At 38.8% G+C, this 16,150-nt stretch overlaps 2 protein-coding genes across 3 annotated transcripts in view; one reads left to right on the top strand and one right to left on the bottom strand.

The window, feature by feature from the left end:
- Positions 1–490: 490 nt before the first annotated feature.
- LOC115254042 (phosphatidylinositol transfer protein alpha isoform) overlaps positions 491–16,150 on the top strand; it is a 116,385-nt gene continuing 100,725 nt past the window's right edge. Inside the window, exon 1 of one of the 2 annotated variants that reach the window (XM_029861013.2) lies at positions 491–1,233. In XM_029861013.2, the coding sequence (XP_029716873.1) occupies positions 1,217–1,233 (17 nt within the window). In that variant the 5' untranslated portion in view covers positions 491–1,216. The remainder of the gene's footprint in view (positions 1,234–16,150) is intronic. The other variant, XM_029861006.2, reaches the window with a different exon arrangement.
- Positions 3,515–15,712, bottom strand: LOC134291491 (uncharacterized). Its single transcript, XM_062859274.1, has 3 exons — positions 13,162–15,712; positions 12,479–13,030; positions 3,515–12,412 (listed from the first exon to the last, which is right to left on the bottom strand). The coding sequence occupies exons 2-3, from the start codon at positions 13,028–13,030 to the stop codon at positions 11,141–11,143; spliced, it is 1,824 nt and encodes a 607-aa protein (XP_062715258.1). The 5' UTR covers positions 13,162–15,712; the 3' UTR covers positions 3,515–11,140.

The following is a 16,150-nucleotide window of genomic DNA, read 5'->3' as shown; positions in this document are numbered from 1 at the left end:
ACCCTGCTGGATTGATCGAATGAAACAACTTGAGGGAAAAGTTTGACGGACTTGGATGATCTTGATGGACTGGATGATAGTGGTGGTTGGATCAATCTTTCGGAGGGGAAATATTGAGGATATGAACATCAACCTCAATCCTCGCTTTTGCAGGTTGATCAGTATTTATGTCAAGATTCAACATTATCATCCATCTTCTCCGCAATAAAAATGCAAGCAATACATTTAGCAATATTTCCATCAAATTGTGTTTCTTGATGAAGTTGAAGGAAAGATTGAACCTCTTGGTTGAATCAACTTATTGATAAGTGTAAATGGCACTATCTACAAGTGAGTGACGCACTAGGTTTGCAAAAATTAGTACCCCACTGTGTGTGACCGCCTTCCATCTCTTCCCTCCCCCACCCACGCAGACGTGTGTGTGCGCGTGCAGTGCATGTGTGGCTGTGTCAGTGTCAACACTCAGTCCAAGTCACCCAGCCAGTGACAGCAGCGAGTCCGCGACGAATCGGCGTTTTGGCAGTAGTGAGCGAAAATCGTACTTTCAGTTCTTCGAGTCGTTCGGTTCTATCCGGTAGTTTCCTTCTGCTGCTGGTGTGGTCGGTCGGTGTCCCGTACTCCGCATATAGTTTGTGTCATCTCCTCCTTCATCCGCAGCAAATTCGGTTGCGCCGCGCCGTGTGTTCTTTCCGCACTTTGTTGGAGAAGTTCCGCTCAGCTTCTTCCGTCATCCATATCGCGCGACGCCCATGTGCAGCAGCAGATTTTGGTGACCTTTCATCGGTTTTCGCCAAACAGGAAAAATATAAATCGGAGCCAAGTAGAGTGCTTGCTGACTGACTGCCTCTCGTTTCGTGGCAATTTGTCATCACGGCGACGGAGACGGAGACGACGACGACGCACGGGCGTTAATTTAATATTGCGATTAGAGTGCACGACGACAAAGTATATTAGGCTCTAACCAGGAAAAAGCGGAATTCGGCCGAAAGGGTGCGTGCGTGTGAAACCTTGTGTAATCCCATCCTGATAGTGTCGGTGGTCTAGTGTGCTTCCGAAGTAGAAAAAAAATTCGGAGTCCGGCGGGGAAGGCCAAGTGAAAAGAAATCCGAAATTTTGGTGTGTGACTCATTCCCATTGCTTGAGCGGTGTTCCAGTTCCAGGTCCGGTTTTCGGCAGAAGCAAATCCAGTCATCCTTCAAGTGACCAGTCAGCGACAATGTTGATTAAAGAGTTGTAAGTACATTATTGCATTGATTTTTGTTCCATGGGTGATGCGAAATCGATCCGTTTGATTCTAGGTCACCTCCACCACCCCCCGGGAGGCTGCCACTTTTGAAGCTTTGTGTTGAGTTTTATCATTGAAATTCTGATGGTGTATTCAGTATATGTGCATTTTATGTATCTAAGTTTTGTAAATGATCATAAATTACTAGTTTCAATAGGTTAAAATCTGAAACCGCGGACGAAATCAAGGTAGCCTTGGCTGAAAGTGCAGAAAATTGATTTTTCCTTCACCTAAGCAATCCGTTCTCAATACGAGAGGTTTGGCAGTGTTGCCATATTTTATACAGGTAGGACTTGATTATCTGGAAACTTGAAAATAAAGTAACTGCTCTAGGGATTCATCTAGGAACTGGGAATCTGATCTGATTGTTTTCCCATAAAGTCCTTCAATTCATCTAGAAATTCTACCAGACACTTAGACCGTTCGCAATACTGTTTTATTTTGTATGGCGAGTTTTAAAATTTTTAAAACTCGCCCATACAAAATAAATCAGCATTGCGAACGGCCTTAGAATTCCTGTTGAGAATACCTATTGAAATTTTATTTTGCGGATGGCTGCGGGAATGCCTGCTATGGATTGCTCTACATTTCTTTATACAGGGTGTTAGGTTCCTGAGTGCAAACTTTTTAAAGGGTGATAGAGGACCATAAATGGTGAAAAAAATTGTTCTACGCATATGGTCAAATCTCAACCGTTACGTAGTTATTGAACTCCCCATGTTTTTGACTCTCATTGCTTTTACTGGCTATAACTTTGAAATGTTCAAACTTATCCCAGTTTTTAGACCCTTATTCGAAAGATTATTGAATTTTCTATCAAATGGCATCTTTGAACTGATTGGTTTAGTTAAATAACTAAGTTTTCTACAGCAAATAGCTTAAAAGTTGTGTGTTTTAATTTGTTTTTGCCAATTATCTTTGAAAAATGTGTAATAATTTAAAATTCTTTCTTTGGCAAAATTTTGGCCCCTGTTCCACTCTACAATTCGTTCTTTGACATCAAACTTCTATCTCTTATCGTTTTCTTGAAATTTCGATTTAAATGTCGCATTTTAGATCATAAATTTGCAATCGTCATGGTAAGCACTTTTTTGCGCACTTTGCCGCACATTTAAATCAAAACTGTAAGAAAACGATAATAGTTAGAAGTTTGGCGTCAAAGAACGAATTGTAGAGTGGAATAAGGGCCAAAACTTTGCCAAAGAAAGAATTTTAATTTATTACGCATGTTTCAAAGATAATTGACATAAACAAATTAAAACACGCTATTTTTAGCTATTTTGCTCTACAAAACTTAGTTATTTAACTAAACCAATCGACTCAAAGATGCCACTTGTTAGAAAATTCAATAATCTTTCGAATAAGGGCAAAAAAACTGCGATAAGTTTGACCATTTCAAAGTTATAGCCAGTTAAGGCAATAAGAGTTAAAAACATGGGGTGTTCAATAACTATGTAACGGTTGAGATTTGACCATATGCGTAGAACAATTTTTTTCATCATTTATGGTCCTCTATCACCCTTTAAAAAGTTTGCACTCATGAACCTAACACCCTGTATATTGCTTTTGGGAAATTTTCATAAAAATCTTCAAAAAATCTTCTTCATGAGTTCCTACAGCAGTTATGTTTGGTCTGGGATTTTTCCAAGAATTATTACTACTGGGGAATAATCAAAGAATACGATCTATGGATTTTTCCTGGAACTCTTGAGTCTTGGTGGATTCTCAGAAGGCATCCCTTGAAGATTCTCAGAAAACACAGGAAGATTTCCAGGAAACAACTCCTTTAGGAACAACTTCTGGAAGATTTCCAGGAAACAACTCCTTTAGGAACAACTTCTGGAAGATTTCCAGAAGAATTAAACATCTGAAGGATTCACAGAACGAATCTTTAGAGGAATCCCAGTAGAAAATCCTAGAGAACTCCCCAAAACGAATCTGCAGAAGAATCCAAGAACGAATTTCTGGAAGATATTCAGAAAGAAATCCTGGAGGATTCATATGAATAACTCATGGAAGAGTCTGAAAAGGAACTACTGAACAATTCACATTGGAAGCTCTAGGAGGAACTTCTGGAGGAGTCCCAGAAAAACATTTTTAGATGATTCCTTCAATGTGCTTTTTTGGAGTATTTTCAGAAGAAACTCATGGAAGATTCCCAGAAGAACTTGTTGGAGAAACCCGAGAAGAATTGACGAAATTCCTAATACGATTCTGGAATGCATTTTTGGGAGGAATCCCAGAACAAATACTTGAATGAATTATAGAAGAAATTCCTGCAGGAATTCCAGATAGAACGTCTGCTGCAATCCCAGAATCAAAACCCCGGAATTTTCTGGGATGAGGTCAGAAGGAATTCTGAAAAATCTCAGAAGGAACTTCTAATGGAATACCAGAAAATCAGATGAAGAAATCTCTGGCAAAACTTCTGGAGAAATCTTAGAATAAAATTAAAGAGGAATTCAGGAAAAAATGAGGATATGCCGTAAAAACTTTTAGGAAAATCCACGATGAAACTCTTTGAGAACATCGCTTTAGAAAATAGGGCTCCAAAAGCAATAATTTCACGGAAAATTTCAAGAGAATCTGGAATGGTGGAGAATGGTGGATACCAGATAATCTTTTGATGGAATCCCAGGAAAATACTTTAGGGAGACAGCAAAAGAAACTCTTGCAACCATTTATAAGAAGGAATTTCTGGAGGAGTTTTAGAACAAAAATATTGAAGATTGTCCGTAAAAACTTATGAAAAGAAGAGCATCGCTTTATGTTATTTTGTTATTAGATCTAGATAAATCTCAAAAGGGACAATTGAAGAATGAAGGAATTCCTGTAGGAATTCCAAATAGAACTTCTGCTGCAGTACCAGAAAGTAAACTCCTGCAAACACCCCAAAAGGAATTCCTGGTATGTTCCCAGAAGGATTGTTTGGGAACATATCAGAAGGAACTCTAAAACATCCAAAAAGATATCCCTAATGGAATTCCAGAAAATCTTTTGAAGAAACCTCAAAAATTTCTGAGGGAATTCCAGAAGAACTTCCTTAAGAAATTGCAGAATAAATCTAAAGAAAAATTTAAGAAAAAAATAAAATTTTCCGTAGAAGCTTATTAAAAAAAAAACTCCGGAAAAACTCTTCGAAAACATTGTTTCAGAAAGAACATCCAGATGAATCTCAAAAGGAACAATATCTAGAGGAACTTCGAGAGGAACTCTTGGGTTAAACCCTGAATGAATTCCAGCAGGAATTCCAATACCTGGCGGAACTCCTAAACGAATCCCAGTAGCAACTCCAGGATGAATTTGAATTTGAAGGGACACAGCTAGGTTAAATCTTGAAGGAGCTACGGAGAATGAACTCCTGGACGAATCGATTTTCTGGGAAGAAGTCAGAAAGAACTCTGAAAAATCCCAGAAGGAACTACTGGTGTAGTACCAGAAAATCATATACAGGAGTCGTAAGAAAAACTCGGGAGACTTAAGAAGAAACCCCTGGAGAAATTTCAGAAAGAAAATCTGGAGAAATTTAGGAAAAAAAATACTAAAGATTATCCGTATAAACTTCTGAAGACCGGAGAAACTACTTGAGAACATCACTTTAGGAAAAAAAATCTAGATAATTCTTTGTAAAGAAATTTTAAGATTATCTCTTGGGTTAATGAATTGCTTCGGGAATTCCAAATCACGGTGGAACTCCTGAAGAAATCGCTGTAGAAATCCAGTGTGAATTTGAAGAGAGACATCTAGGTTAAATCCAGAAGGGACTCCTGGAGAAATCATGAGGGAGCCCTTGGAGAATTCCCAGGGGTAGGGAACTATTCCAATGAAACTCATCGAATTCTAAGAGAGAAGCGAACGAAATTGTTCAAGGTTACCTAAAGCAATCCCAGAAGGAACCTATTTGCAGAAAACCTACAAGTAGTTCTGAAAATTTCAAAGTGGTTACATATGAGGGGTTTAGAAGCAAAGGGGTATAAGTGACAAAAACCCACTTTCGAATAAGTTTTAAAGTTTTTCATCCCATATAAAATGTATGGAGTTACAATAACAACAAGAAACCAGCAGTAAAGTGCCCGCTGGTCTGAAATTCCAGAAAGCGTTTCCGATTTTTTTAAGCTATGTGGGTGTGTGTTGAGGAGGGTAGATACAGTGCTGGATAAAAGTGTTGGGGATAATCTGCTGTTGTGACAACAGCAGAGCTGTGCATTTGTGTACTTGAATAGGGCCATGTATGAAGTTTTCTTCTATTTCGAATGTTGCCATGATATTTGTTGAAAAATATGTAGAAGTGAAATATACGAGAAGGAACAAATGAAGAAAATTAATGATAATTATGCGTGTGAAAACATACTGTTGCTGCTCATGTGTCAAACAGATTGCCTCTCACTCGAAGAAAAAATGAGACAAATCAGAAAAACTCCATGTGAAGAACATTAATCACAGTAGCTGATCGGCATTGGACCACAATAACCACACAACAATTGGTGAGATCTATCCAATATTATTTATTTATGAATAATTATACTTCAATATATATACATTTGTTATTTAACTACATTTAAGTTGAGAATACGCTATTTTCAACATCCTTTCATCTAAGCTGCTTCAGTTCTGGGCTCTTTCTAAGTTGATGAAGGGATTTATAAATGCTTGCAAGGACTTGGCCAGGTGTGTGGAGCTGAGTGGGTTTATGACATTGTAGATAGTAGCGACATCAGCAATGTCAATGGAAATATTCAACTTTGCAACTCCATCCAAGATTTGTGCAAGTATTCATGCTATGCTATGCTATATAAAATGTATGGAGTTACAAAACCGGCCCTATTTTCTCCAATTTATTGTAATTTTTTTAATCATAGTTTAAATAATCTCAAAAAAGTTGAAAGTTTGACGAATTATTTGATATGTTCAATTCAAAATCGACAAAAGGGCAAGCAAAAGGGTCAGTTACACCTTTTTGCATCTGGGCCCCTCTTATGAAACAAAACCATAAAATTTTCCAATGGTGTTCCACAAAAAAACTCGTGAAGGAATGCGTAGGTAAATGAATTCTAGGAGAAAATTCAGATGAAACTCATGGAGGAATTCCACGTGGAACTTGTAATTAACTCCAAGAGGAACTTTCTATCAGAAAGTTGATAGAACTGATAGAACTTCTGCGAAAACAGCAGAAAACATTTAGGTTTACTTATTTTTCTTAGTGTAACGTCCCAACTGAGACAAATTCTACTTCTTCAGCTAGTGTTTTATGACCACTTCGACAGTTGTTAGAAAGTTAGATTGAGTTTAAATGAGGGCGAAAGTAACATGATCAATCGATTTCTCTTCATCGACCCTCTCTCGTTCAAATAAAAGTGGGAAGATGCAAATATAGACAACTTATTGGATGCGATGCAATTTTGCGCCCAAGCATAGAAAAGTATAATCGAACTTGCATCTTGTCACATTAATTTAAAGCAGAGAGACTTGATGAAGAAAATTCGATCATGTTGCTTTCGCTCTTATTAAAATTCAATCTTGAAATCCCAAATAAGACCATTACATGGAAGAATCCAGTAAGATTACCTGAAGAAATCCTAGAATAAACTTTGACAGGAATATTACAGATTCCAGAATGGATCTCATAAGAAACTTTTGAAGTAACTATCGATGGAGCTACAGAGGAAACCGTTGAAACTACTGAAGGAATTCAAGAAGAAACATGTGGATGTCCAGAAGGAACCTTTAAAGGGATATTAAGGAATTCTTTGATTAATCCCAACAAATGTTTCTCGATGTATTGAAAACTATAGGACCGTACATGATTATCTAGAGGTCATTTTTGGAGGAACCCCAAAAATAACCTTTTGCGATATCGTATCCGAATTATTAGTTTCCTAAATTGAAAAATCCCGTGAGATTACTTAATCGTGTCGAAGAGTCAGAGATTAGCCCCAAATCTTTGTGCTACGGTAACCGATAGGAAGAATGCGGTCTACGAATTTGTGCGACTCGCTTAATGCTAATGTATCATTTTTCGGTGGTGAGTTTGTCAAGATTCCTTCAAGAACCCCCTCCAGGAATGACTTCTGGACTTCTGGATTTCTTCGTGAACTCCTCCCGGCGTTTTTCAAGGAAATGCTTCCGAGACATCTGTGGGAAGATTCCTCGACCAACTCCTTCCTGGATTTCTCTAGGAATTTCTTTCTGAATTCCATTGGGAACTCCTGCCGGGATATCTCCTAGAACTCCTTCCGAGATTGATCTAGGAACTATTTTTCGAATTCCTCCAGGAGTTTCTAATGAACTTCCTCTGGAAGTTCAATCTTGAAATCTCCCAGATGTTTCTAATGTAAATTATCCAGAAGTTTATTAGGAAATTCCACCTGGATTTATTTATGAAACTTTTTATATAATTGTTCTTGGGCTTCCTTATAAAGTTCCTGTTGGGATTCCTTGAAGAATTTCTTCAACAATTCCATAAAGAACTTTTCCAGCAGCTTTTCAAGGACGTTCCCTGGAATTTCCAGATGGAACGGTTTTCCTCCTATAGCTCCTTAAGCGATTTCGTTTTTTCCAGGAATTCCATCCGGAAATGCCAAAGAAAAGGGGAAATTTCGGGTTGAATCCCTGGAAAACTCAGTAGGAATCTCAGCTGGAATTATGAAAGGAGTTCCTGCAACAATCCTAGATTGAAAATTTCTAGTAATTTCATAAAATAACTCCTGAAAAAATCGCAGAGCGAACTTTTAAAGGAATTTCAAGTAGAATCTCCTAGAAGAACTCTGGGGAAAAATGCTGGAGAAATCATGCAGCTTTTTACGCTGTAGTGAGAGATGATTCATTTAGACATTTTTTTCCGACAGCCCTTGCAGTAACACGTTGCCAAAAATTCCAGTTCACTGCTCCATATTTGTCAAAAATTTCCACCTGATGCTACCATTGCTACCGCCACAACATATATTATAAATCGAAGGGATAACCTCGTAAACATTTCCCGGAAGTGATCGCCAACAGATTTTCAGATGGATCTGATAGCGGATTGACCAAAAGATACTGCTTAAGGAGAAATTGCTAGAGGATTCCCCAGAAGCAATTACTGGCGGAAACTCCGGTAAGGAAGATTCTCCAAAATTAATTGTTGGAGGATTTTTGGTCTATTGGTAGTGGGAAAAATTGTCAGAGGATTCTGGGAAGGAACTACTGTATAATTCAGTGAGAATACAGTGAGATTTGCTCTTCCAGGAGCTCCCTTTAGAGATTACTCCAGGAATTCCTACTGGGGATACCTAAAGGAATTTCAATCCGGGATTCCTCTAAATTTTAAGCTTAAGCTTAAGCCTAGGCTTGTTAGCCAGGACACAGTGTAAATGCCTGTGCCCCATCCCGGAAGCAAAAAGGCCCATGGAGTGACAAAATTTCTTAGCTATGTCACTCCCAACGTTGGTGTTTGAATATACTAAAACAACTTCACTTACTCCAACACATCTACATGATTTACTCAAATACACTTACACAAACCGAATCTTGTCGCATCACTCGCTTATAGTGATTCCCAAATCACCCCATTCCAAATATCCAACTCCTTGACACCTATGGGAGTGTCGGTGAGTCGCTGACCTCTTGTAAAGTAGGTGTCATATCAGCACATCCTTTCCTATCCTCGTAACGGAGAAGATGGGCGTGGCCGGCAATGGAAGTTCTCATGTCTTTTTTACTTCCACCTCTGATTGGATAGCTGTTTCTTCCCAAATAGCATTCCATAAGCAATCAGAATAGGAGTATTAAAGTTTTAACATGGCAACTTTCAGTATGCAATATACGAATTACTCCGTTACCACGCAACGCAACGCAACGCATATAGCCGAGGCGGTAAACGCACGGGTATTCAGCATGACCATGCTGAGGGTGACGGGTTCGATTCCCGGTCGGCCCAGAATCTTTTCGTAAAGGAAATTTCCTTGACTTCCTTGGGCATAGAGTATCTTCGTGCCTGCCACACGATATACGCATGAAAAAATGATCCTTGGCAGAGGAAGCTCTCAGTTAATAACTGTGGAAGTGCTCATAGAACACTAAGCTGAGAAGCAGGCTTTGTCCCAATGAAAACGTTACGCCAAGATGAGAGTGAGAGATGATACCGAAATAAGATAAATAAAATAGAAATTATGATACTGAATTGCATAATAGTTATTTATGCAACAAGTTGCACAATGATGATATTTTTCAGCATGAGTCATACAAATATGACGAGTGCTGAAAAAGTCTACACACCTAGAAAATATCATGTAATTTTAAGTGTCCTGAACCTGACATATACGAGCATCTTCAAAAACACAAATTTAGAGGTTGAAACATGTAAATTTACGTCTTTCAAGACATCCCAAAATACAACTTATTTTTCTTAGCCTCTAGCAATCGCTAGAACCGATTTGACAGATAAAACATTGAAAAGTAAAATAATCCCATGGCTGGATTTGAACATAGGATCTGCTGATCGTGAGTCACATCTCTTACCTCTCGGCTATTTCACCGAGTTAGAAGGTGGGTGATGAAAGTGATACTGATTCTACGTTTCTGGTGAAACGAATTTGTTGACATCTAACGCAACCAACCAGCACTTACATGATGCGCGTAAAATTGAGTTCCATTTGTGATTCCGTCTTGAAAACGTTTACATTCTTTGATAATTCCGTTTCGTGCAAAATTCAGAATTTCTAAGTGTGTAGTTTTGCAACGAGTTGCATACAAAGTTTTTTTTGTAATTGCGAAACAACAGCCATCGAGAACAATCCTCAATCCCTACACAAACGCATACCAAGAACGCATGCAAGCTGACGACCACGTGATAAGCCAATGTGTCCGATCAAGTCTTGATTGAATTTAAATAAGGGCGAAAGTAACATGACAGAGTTCTCTTCATCGACTCTCTCTCGTCTTCAAATTAAAGTGACAAGATGCAAGTATGGTTGCACTTTTTGGTCATAAATCGCTAGATTGCGATGCAATCTAGCGTCTAAGTGTAACAAAGTTCGATTGATTTTGCATCTTGTTACTTTAATTGCAGAAGAGAGAGTTGATGAAGTGAACTCTCTCATGTTACTTTCGCCCTTATTTAAACTCAATCTAGAAGTAGACCATTTAGTAGGTCGTCGTTATGACTGTCACGGTTTTCAAGCTGTCGTCTTTTGTCTTGTTCAGTCTGGCATGTTTCCTTAAAAAGGGATAGACTTCCGGCAGTTTTGATTTATTAGCACTGAAAAAGAATGTAAAATTAAACTCAACCTTGAGTTCAACAGGTTTAAAAAAAAACCCTATGACGAAGAGAACAAAACTGCCAAAATACGTAGGGGAAGGGGTGGTAAAATGAGCATATTAAGCTTTTACTTGATTTTTTCCACTATTCAATTGTAAAACATAAAATAAACGGCAGATAATCATTATGCCATCATACATTAATACAAATATTAATAAGTTTTAGTCAGATTCATTGCAAAACACGTATTTTTTCGTGTTTCAGAACACGAGTTAATTATCGACTGTTCTATAGAATGCGGGTAAAATGAGCAAGGGGCGGTGGTAAAATGAGCATATGGAGGTGGTAATATGAACACCTTGGAAAATAAAAACCTACTTCATGTAATTTTCAACAATATTGTTAAATAAAAAGATTGTAAACTAATCTATTATTAACATCATCAGCTCTTCATAACAAATATCACAGCTGTTATTTTTATTCTTCAAATATCCACATTTATTTCATAACAAACAAAACAAGTTTGAAAAACGTAAAACGAGCACATATTCAGTGTTTGCACATTCAGTGCAAAAATAAAACCTCAAAATTAGAGACCCATTTCTGGGCAATACAACTATTCAGTTGCAGAATCGGCATCCGAGATCGTCTTCGTTCGTACCGCATTCTGTGTGGAACCACATCAAGCAGGAATGACACTTCTTCCATCCTTGGCCATCAACGGAATCCGAAAAAGTTGCACCACAGAGATCGCACAACGTATCTTCGAAAATCTCAGCTTTCTTCTGCACCTTGGTTCGCTTTTTCGTTGTTTTTCGTCCTTTTTTTATGGCCTTGATGGTCTTTGCTGCTTCCGATGTGGCTAAGCTTTGAAGATAGTTTTCTCCGGTAATTTCAACTGCCTGTTCTGCCTTACGCTTGCGCTTTGCATTTCTCGGAGCTGCCATTTTCGGAAGTGGTAGAATGTCCTTCGGTGATATGGTGAATGAGGAGTTCGGAGAGGCTTCAGATTTTGGTTCAACGCTGATGATTTGATTGGCATCAACTTGATTATCGTCGTCATTACCGGTTAACTCAGGAAAACTGATTGAACTCGGCATCTGCTGTACTGTTGATCCATCAAGCACCAGTGGTTTAGTTACCGTGATCAATGTAACAGTCGTGACTTCTACCTGGTCGGTGGCGATTGCTGGCTGATCGGGATTGACTGGCTGATTTGTTGGTCGGATTTCTGGCTGGTCGGTCACTTCGGATGGAGCAAAGTCCTCATCACTGAACACGTTCCTATTGAAAGGCCAAATGCCAGACTTTCGGAAACCGTTCTCAGCCACTTCTGCTGAAGCGGCTTTCAAATATGCCGCACCCATCAATTCCGCGACGTCGTACAGCGTTATGGCTTTGCCAGGGAATTTGCGCATAAAATTTTCCGAAGCACTTGCATAATAGCTTTTGAATGGGCCCATGAAGGCCACATCCAAAGGCTGCATTTTATGGCTGCAATGTGGAGGCAACACAATAACGTCAACGAAATTGGCCAGAGCTTTTTCCCCAAACGCCAAACCCTTGTGAGAGCTGTGCCCATCAATAATCAGCAAGGCCGGGTTGGTTTCTGATGGGTTGGTATTTTCAATGAAATGATCAAACCAGTCTGGGAAGATCTCGCTGGTCATGTAACCTGAAGGATTACAATTAAACTTGGTTCCGTTCGGTGCACCTTTTTTCAACGAATCGTGCATGCGCACCCGAGGGAAGATCACGTAGGGTGGCAAATGTTGCCCGGTTGCGGACATACACATCACGATTGTTGTTTGCACTCCTCGCTCAGCAGAAGTAATCGATCCAACCTGCCTTTTCCCCTTCCTGGCCGCGATTTTCAGCTTCTTCGGAGGGACCTAATGGATGTTTCCATATTTTAATATTAGTAAAATGAGAATTAAATAATAAAAAGCTATATTTACCGTATTGACTCCAGTTTCATCCGCATTAAAAATGCGATTCGGGGGGTAATGCTTGGCGTCTAAAGTTTTCTGCAGCAGGTCGTAGAAGTTATTCACAGAGGGTTTGTTGAACCCTCTAGCTCGAGCGATGGATGTTGCTTCCGGCTTTCGGAATGATACGGTTGGATTTCGCCTGAGAAATCCTTGAAGCCAGTACCTGCCAGCCATTTGGCGTTTGTGGCTGAAGTCGTGAGGTAACTTGTTCTTCTCCGCCAGGTCATAGGCAAGTTTGCGAGCATCTTTCATGTTGACCCCATAGAATCTGGTCTCCAAATCAAGAAGATGCTGAACCAGTTCGCTCTCTTGTTCTGGCGAAAACACCGTTTTCTTCGAGCCAAGTCCTCTTTTCTTACCCGGAGAAGCAACCCACCTGGCGAGAGTGGCCCTGGGAATATTGTGTGTAATTGCAGCATGACGGACAGATACTCCGCGATCAACGGCACGCTTTGCCGCGGCCATCTGCTCATCTGTCCAGGTTTGCCGCTCCGTTTTCCTCTCATAAATCCGTCCCATCTGAAAGTAGGTACGAAAAGGAACTGAATCTTGCTCATTTTACCATCACATTCGGGTGCTCATTTTACCCGCAAAGGGGTTTCAGTTTAAAACGTCTTACTATAACGCGGAAAACGATACTAAATACTTACTTTCGATGTTAACAGCTGAGTATCAAGTTAACTTATTGTCCTGTAGCGTTTGATTCGATAAATTGAACGTTTACATCACAAAAATCGCTAAATAATGCAAGCCGAAAATTAGATCACAGACAAGCAACTGCACGGGCGGTTTGTTTTTGTTTATTATTTATGTTATTCGAAGGCTCAATGTAACATAGGGGTGCTCAAAAAGGTTTTTATGAGTAAAATAATGGGTGGCCTAAAGATTATAATATTTTATTTGACCAAATTCCGTAATTTAAGCACCTGCTCATTTTACCACCCCTGCTCATTTTACCACCTCTTCCCCTATTCTTTTTCTTTCCTGTTTTTTTTTATAATGTTGCTTTCAAAAGATAAGACGAAGTATGGCAACACTGCGTTAGTTTTGAGGCGAGAATGTCCAGCAGTGACATTACGCGATGACGGCCACTCACGCGCGATGACAGATCGTACGATTTTCCTCGTTTTTCCACCACCTCATTCATGAACCACCTGCCACCCCTTGCATTAGCCAGCAGCTGTCAAACTTTGTGCTCTAAACTGTCAATGTATTAGTGCGTGATAATGATAAAAGAGTGACTGGTAGTGAGTTACCACACCGCACATCGTACGGGAGTGTTTGTAGCCGATGATACACCCGCGCTCGCTCGCTCGCGCACATGCTACATAACGGTAGTGTGTGTGGACGCCTGCTTTGATTGAATGGGACAATGGGCACGGTGGTGTTGGTTCCATAAGGAACTTGCATGCGAAATGAATGGGAAATGCGAATGCGACGAACAAGAAATTGGCATGCGAAGAAGGATAATAGCACGAGAAGGAAAACATGAATGAAACTATCTCTGTTCGGTTCCTATGGGCCCAATGTACGATTGCTGTGAATTTAAAAGAAGGATGAATGCCTATGCACTGGTTGGCTGATTGGCTGATTTCACGCTCGCTTAATTGATGTGGTGCAAAACGAAACGAAAGTTTCGGATTGACTTTTGGCCGTTTTGGGCAGCATACTTTTTAAGCTTTGCCGGAGGATTCTAAGTTACTTTCGCTGATTCTAATGGGCTGGAGAGAGCATACACGTGTTACATAATGTCACCATTGATTATTATTATTGGTGTGATGTCGTAGGTGTTGGTGGGTGAATTATCCAAGGACAACTTTATAGGGCAACCGAGTTTGAACGCAGGGATCGATGTCAAGATGCGAAAAGCTTTGTGCTATTTGTCCATAGTATGTACAGAATCTGATATACCTCGATTTATTGGATATTTTTAATTTTTGAAATCAAGCATAACTTTTCAATCCGACGTGTAAATGCAAATGTAAACAAATCCGGGTTTTCAGCTGCATGTGTGATTCATAAAGCAAATTAAAGAATCCACATCAATGTTTGATGATTTACTGCTTAATTTGTTTAACTAATGTATTTTTCGAAACGACGTATCTAACTATTTTGATGTTAACAACTTTACTGATAGATACACCGTTTTGATATATGAGAAAACCAAACGACGTATCTAGCCAAAATCAGAAGTAACAGATACACCAAACTGGCACCATACAAAAGCGACGTATCTGGCATGACGTATCTCTAACCAACCCAGTGTATGTGTATTTTTGTCAAAATTCATTGTGAAAATGATATGGAATGAGTAGGTTTTGTTTCTTACCTAGTGCGTGCTATAACCCTGGTGATGCAGAGCACAAAAAAACTTATGAAAAGTCTTTTTATAAAAAAACTATTTTAGTGAAATAGTCGTCAACATTGACCAAGAATTTTCTCAGATCAGTGAAAAAGTTAGATACGTCGATTTGAAAAATTATGCTTGAAATGTCTATAAGATCGGATGTAACATAAAATCGAAGCAATTTATTTTATTTTGTTTATGTTTATATTGTATACCAAAATGTACCAAAACATATAAAAACTGCATGAAAATTGAGTTTTAAATAAAAGGCTCTGAGTATTTGGCATACTTATGTTGCTAGCTTGTTACGATTGAAATCTTTTGTCTCCAAAAATATGTATGATTGATTCAAAGCAAATGTTTTGAGCAATGGACATGGACAATAACGACATTTGCATAAATGTCCCAAAAAAATAAAAAAGTTCAGAATTTCATTCAGGATTCCTATGAAAATGTCTTCGTAGATTTACCGTAGAATTGCTTTACGAATTGCTTCAGAAATTCCTTCTGATATTCCTCAATGGGTTCCTTCGGAAATCACTTGATAGAACGTAGTTACTGGTTGTATACTGTATTTGCGAAACGATCTTTCTGTTCGAGTAGTGCAGGTTTGTACCGCTATCTGCTCGGTTGCCTTTCGTTGCAATTTTGCGGTGTTATAAAAGTAAGTGAACCTAGAATTTTTAACATTAATAGGACAGTCTCCGAAGAAAACTTCCCCAATCAAATCATCATGTTACAGATTATTTCAGAAACTCATCCATGTGTTCCTCCAGAAGTCCCACAGTGAATTCTTTGACGAAATCTGGCATAAATTGCTTAACCAATACCCCCATGATTTTTCATTTCAGAGATTGTTTGAGAAATTCGCCTAGGGATATCTTCCAAAATTCCTCTGGATATTTATTCAGAAATTTCTCTAGGAATTCGTTTTAAGAATCTTTTGGAGATTCCTTTAGAAAATCTACTAAAACATTCTTCAGAAATTCTTTTGAAAAATCTTTTAAAAACAAAGCTTTTGGAAATCTGCCCGAATAGGTATTCGGTCGAAAACTTTCTCAAGGATTCTTTCAAAAAATCTTCTATGGATTTATTCCGAAATTTTCTTCAGGAATTTGTTTAGAAATTCCTCCAGTTCTACAAATTCCACAAAGCATTCTTTTAAAGCATCTGGCATGATTTACTTCTGAAATTTCTTCATTTTTTTAGCAGGAACTCCTCCATGGATTCTTTAAAAACCGTTCATAGATTCCTTCAATAATTTCGTTAGACATTTATTCAAAAATTTCTCC

This window comes from Aedes albopictus, chromosome 3 (genome assembly GCF_035046485.1).
Source record: "Aedes albopictus strain Foshan chromosome 3, AalbF5, whole genome shotgun sequence".
NCBI classification, from domain to species: Eukaryota; Metazoa; Arthropoda; class Insecta; order Diptera; family Culicidae; genus Aedes; species Aedes albopictus.
Note: the sequence above shows the minus strand (reverse complement) of the source record. Positions and strands in the feature narration are given on the sequence as shown.

Bases quoted from the DNA above. Each gene is read 5' to 3' on its own strand.
- LOC134291491 (XM_062859274.1), bottom strand. From the start codon at position 13,030: ATGGGACGGATTTATGAGAGGAAAACGGAGCGGCAAACCTGGACAGAT. The intron at 12,413-12,478 runs GTAAATATAGCT...AACATCCATTAG, and splicing joins ATGAAACTGGAGTCAATACG to GTCCCTCCGAAGAAGCTGAA.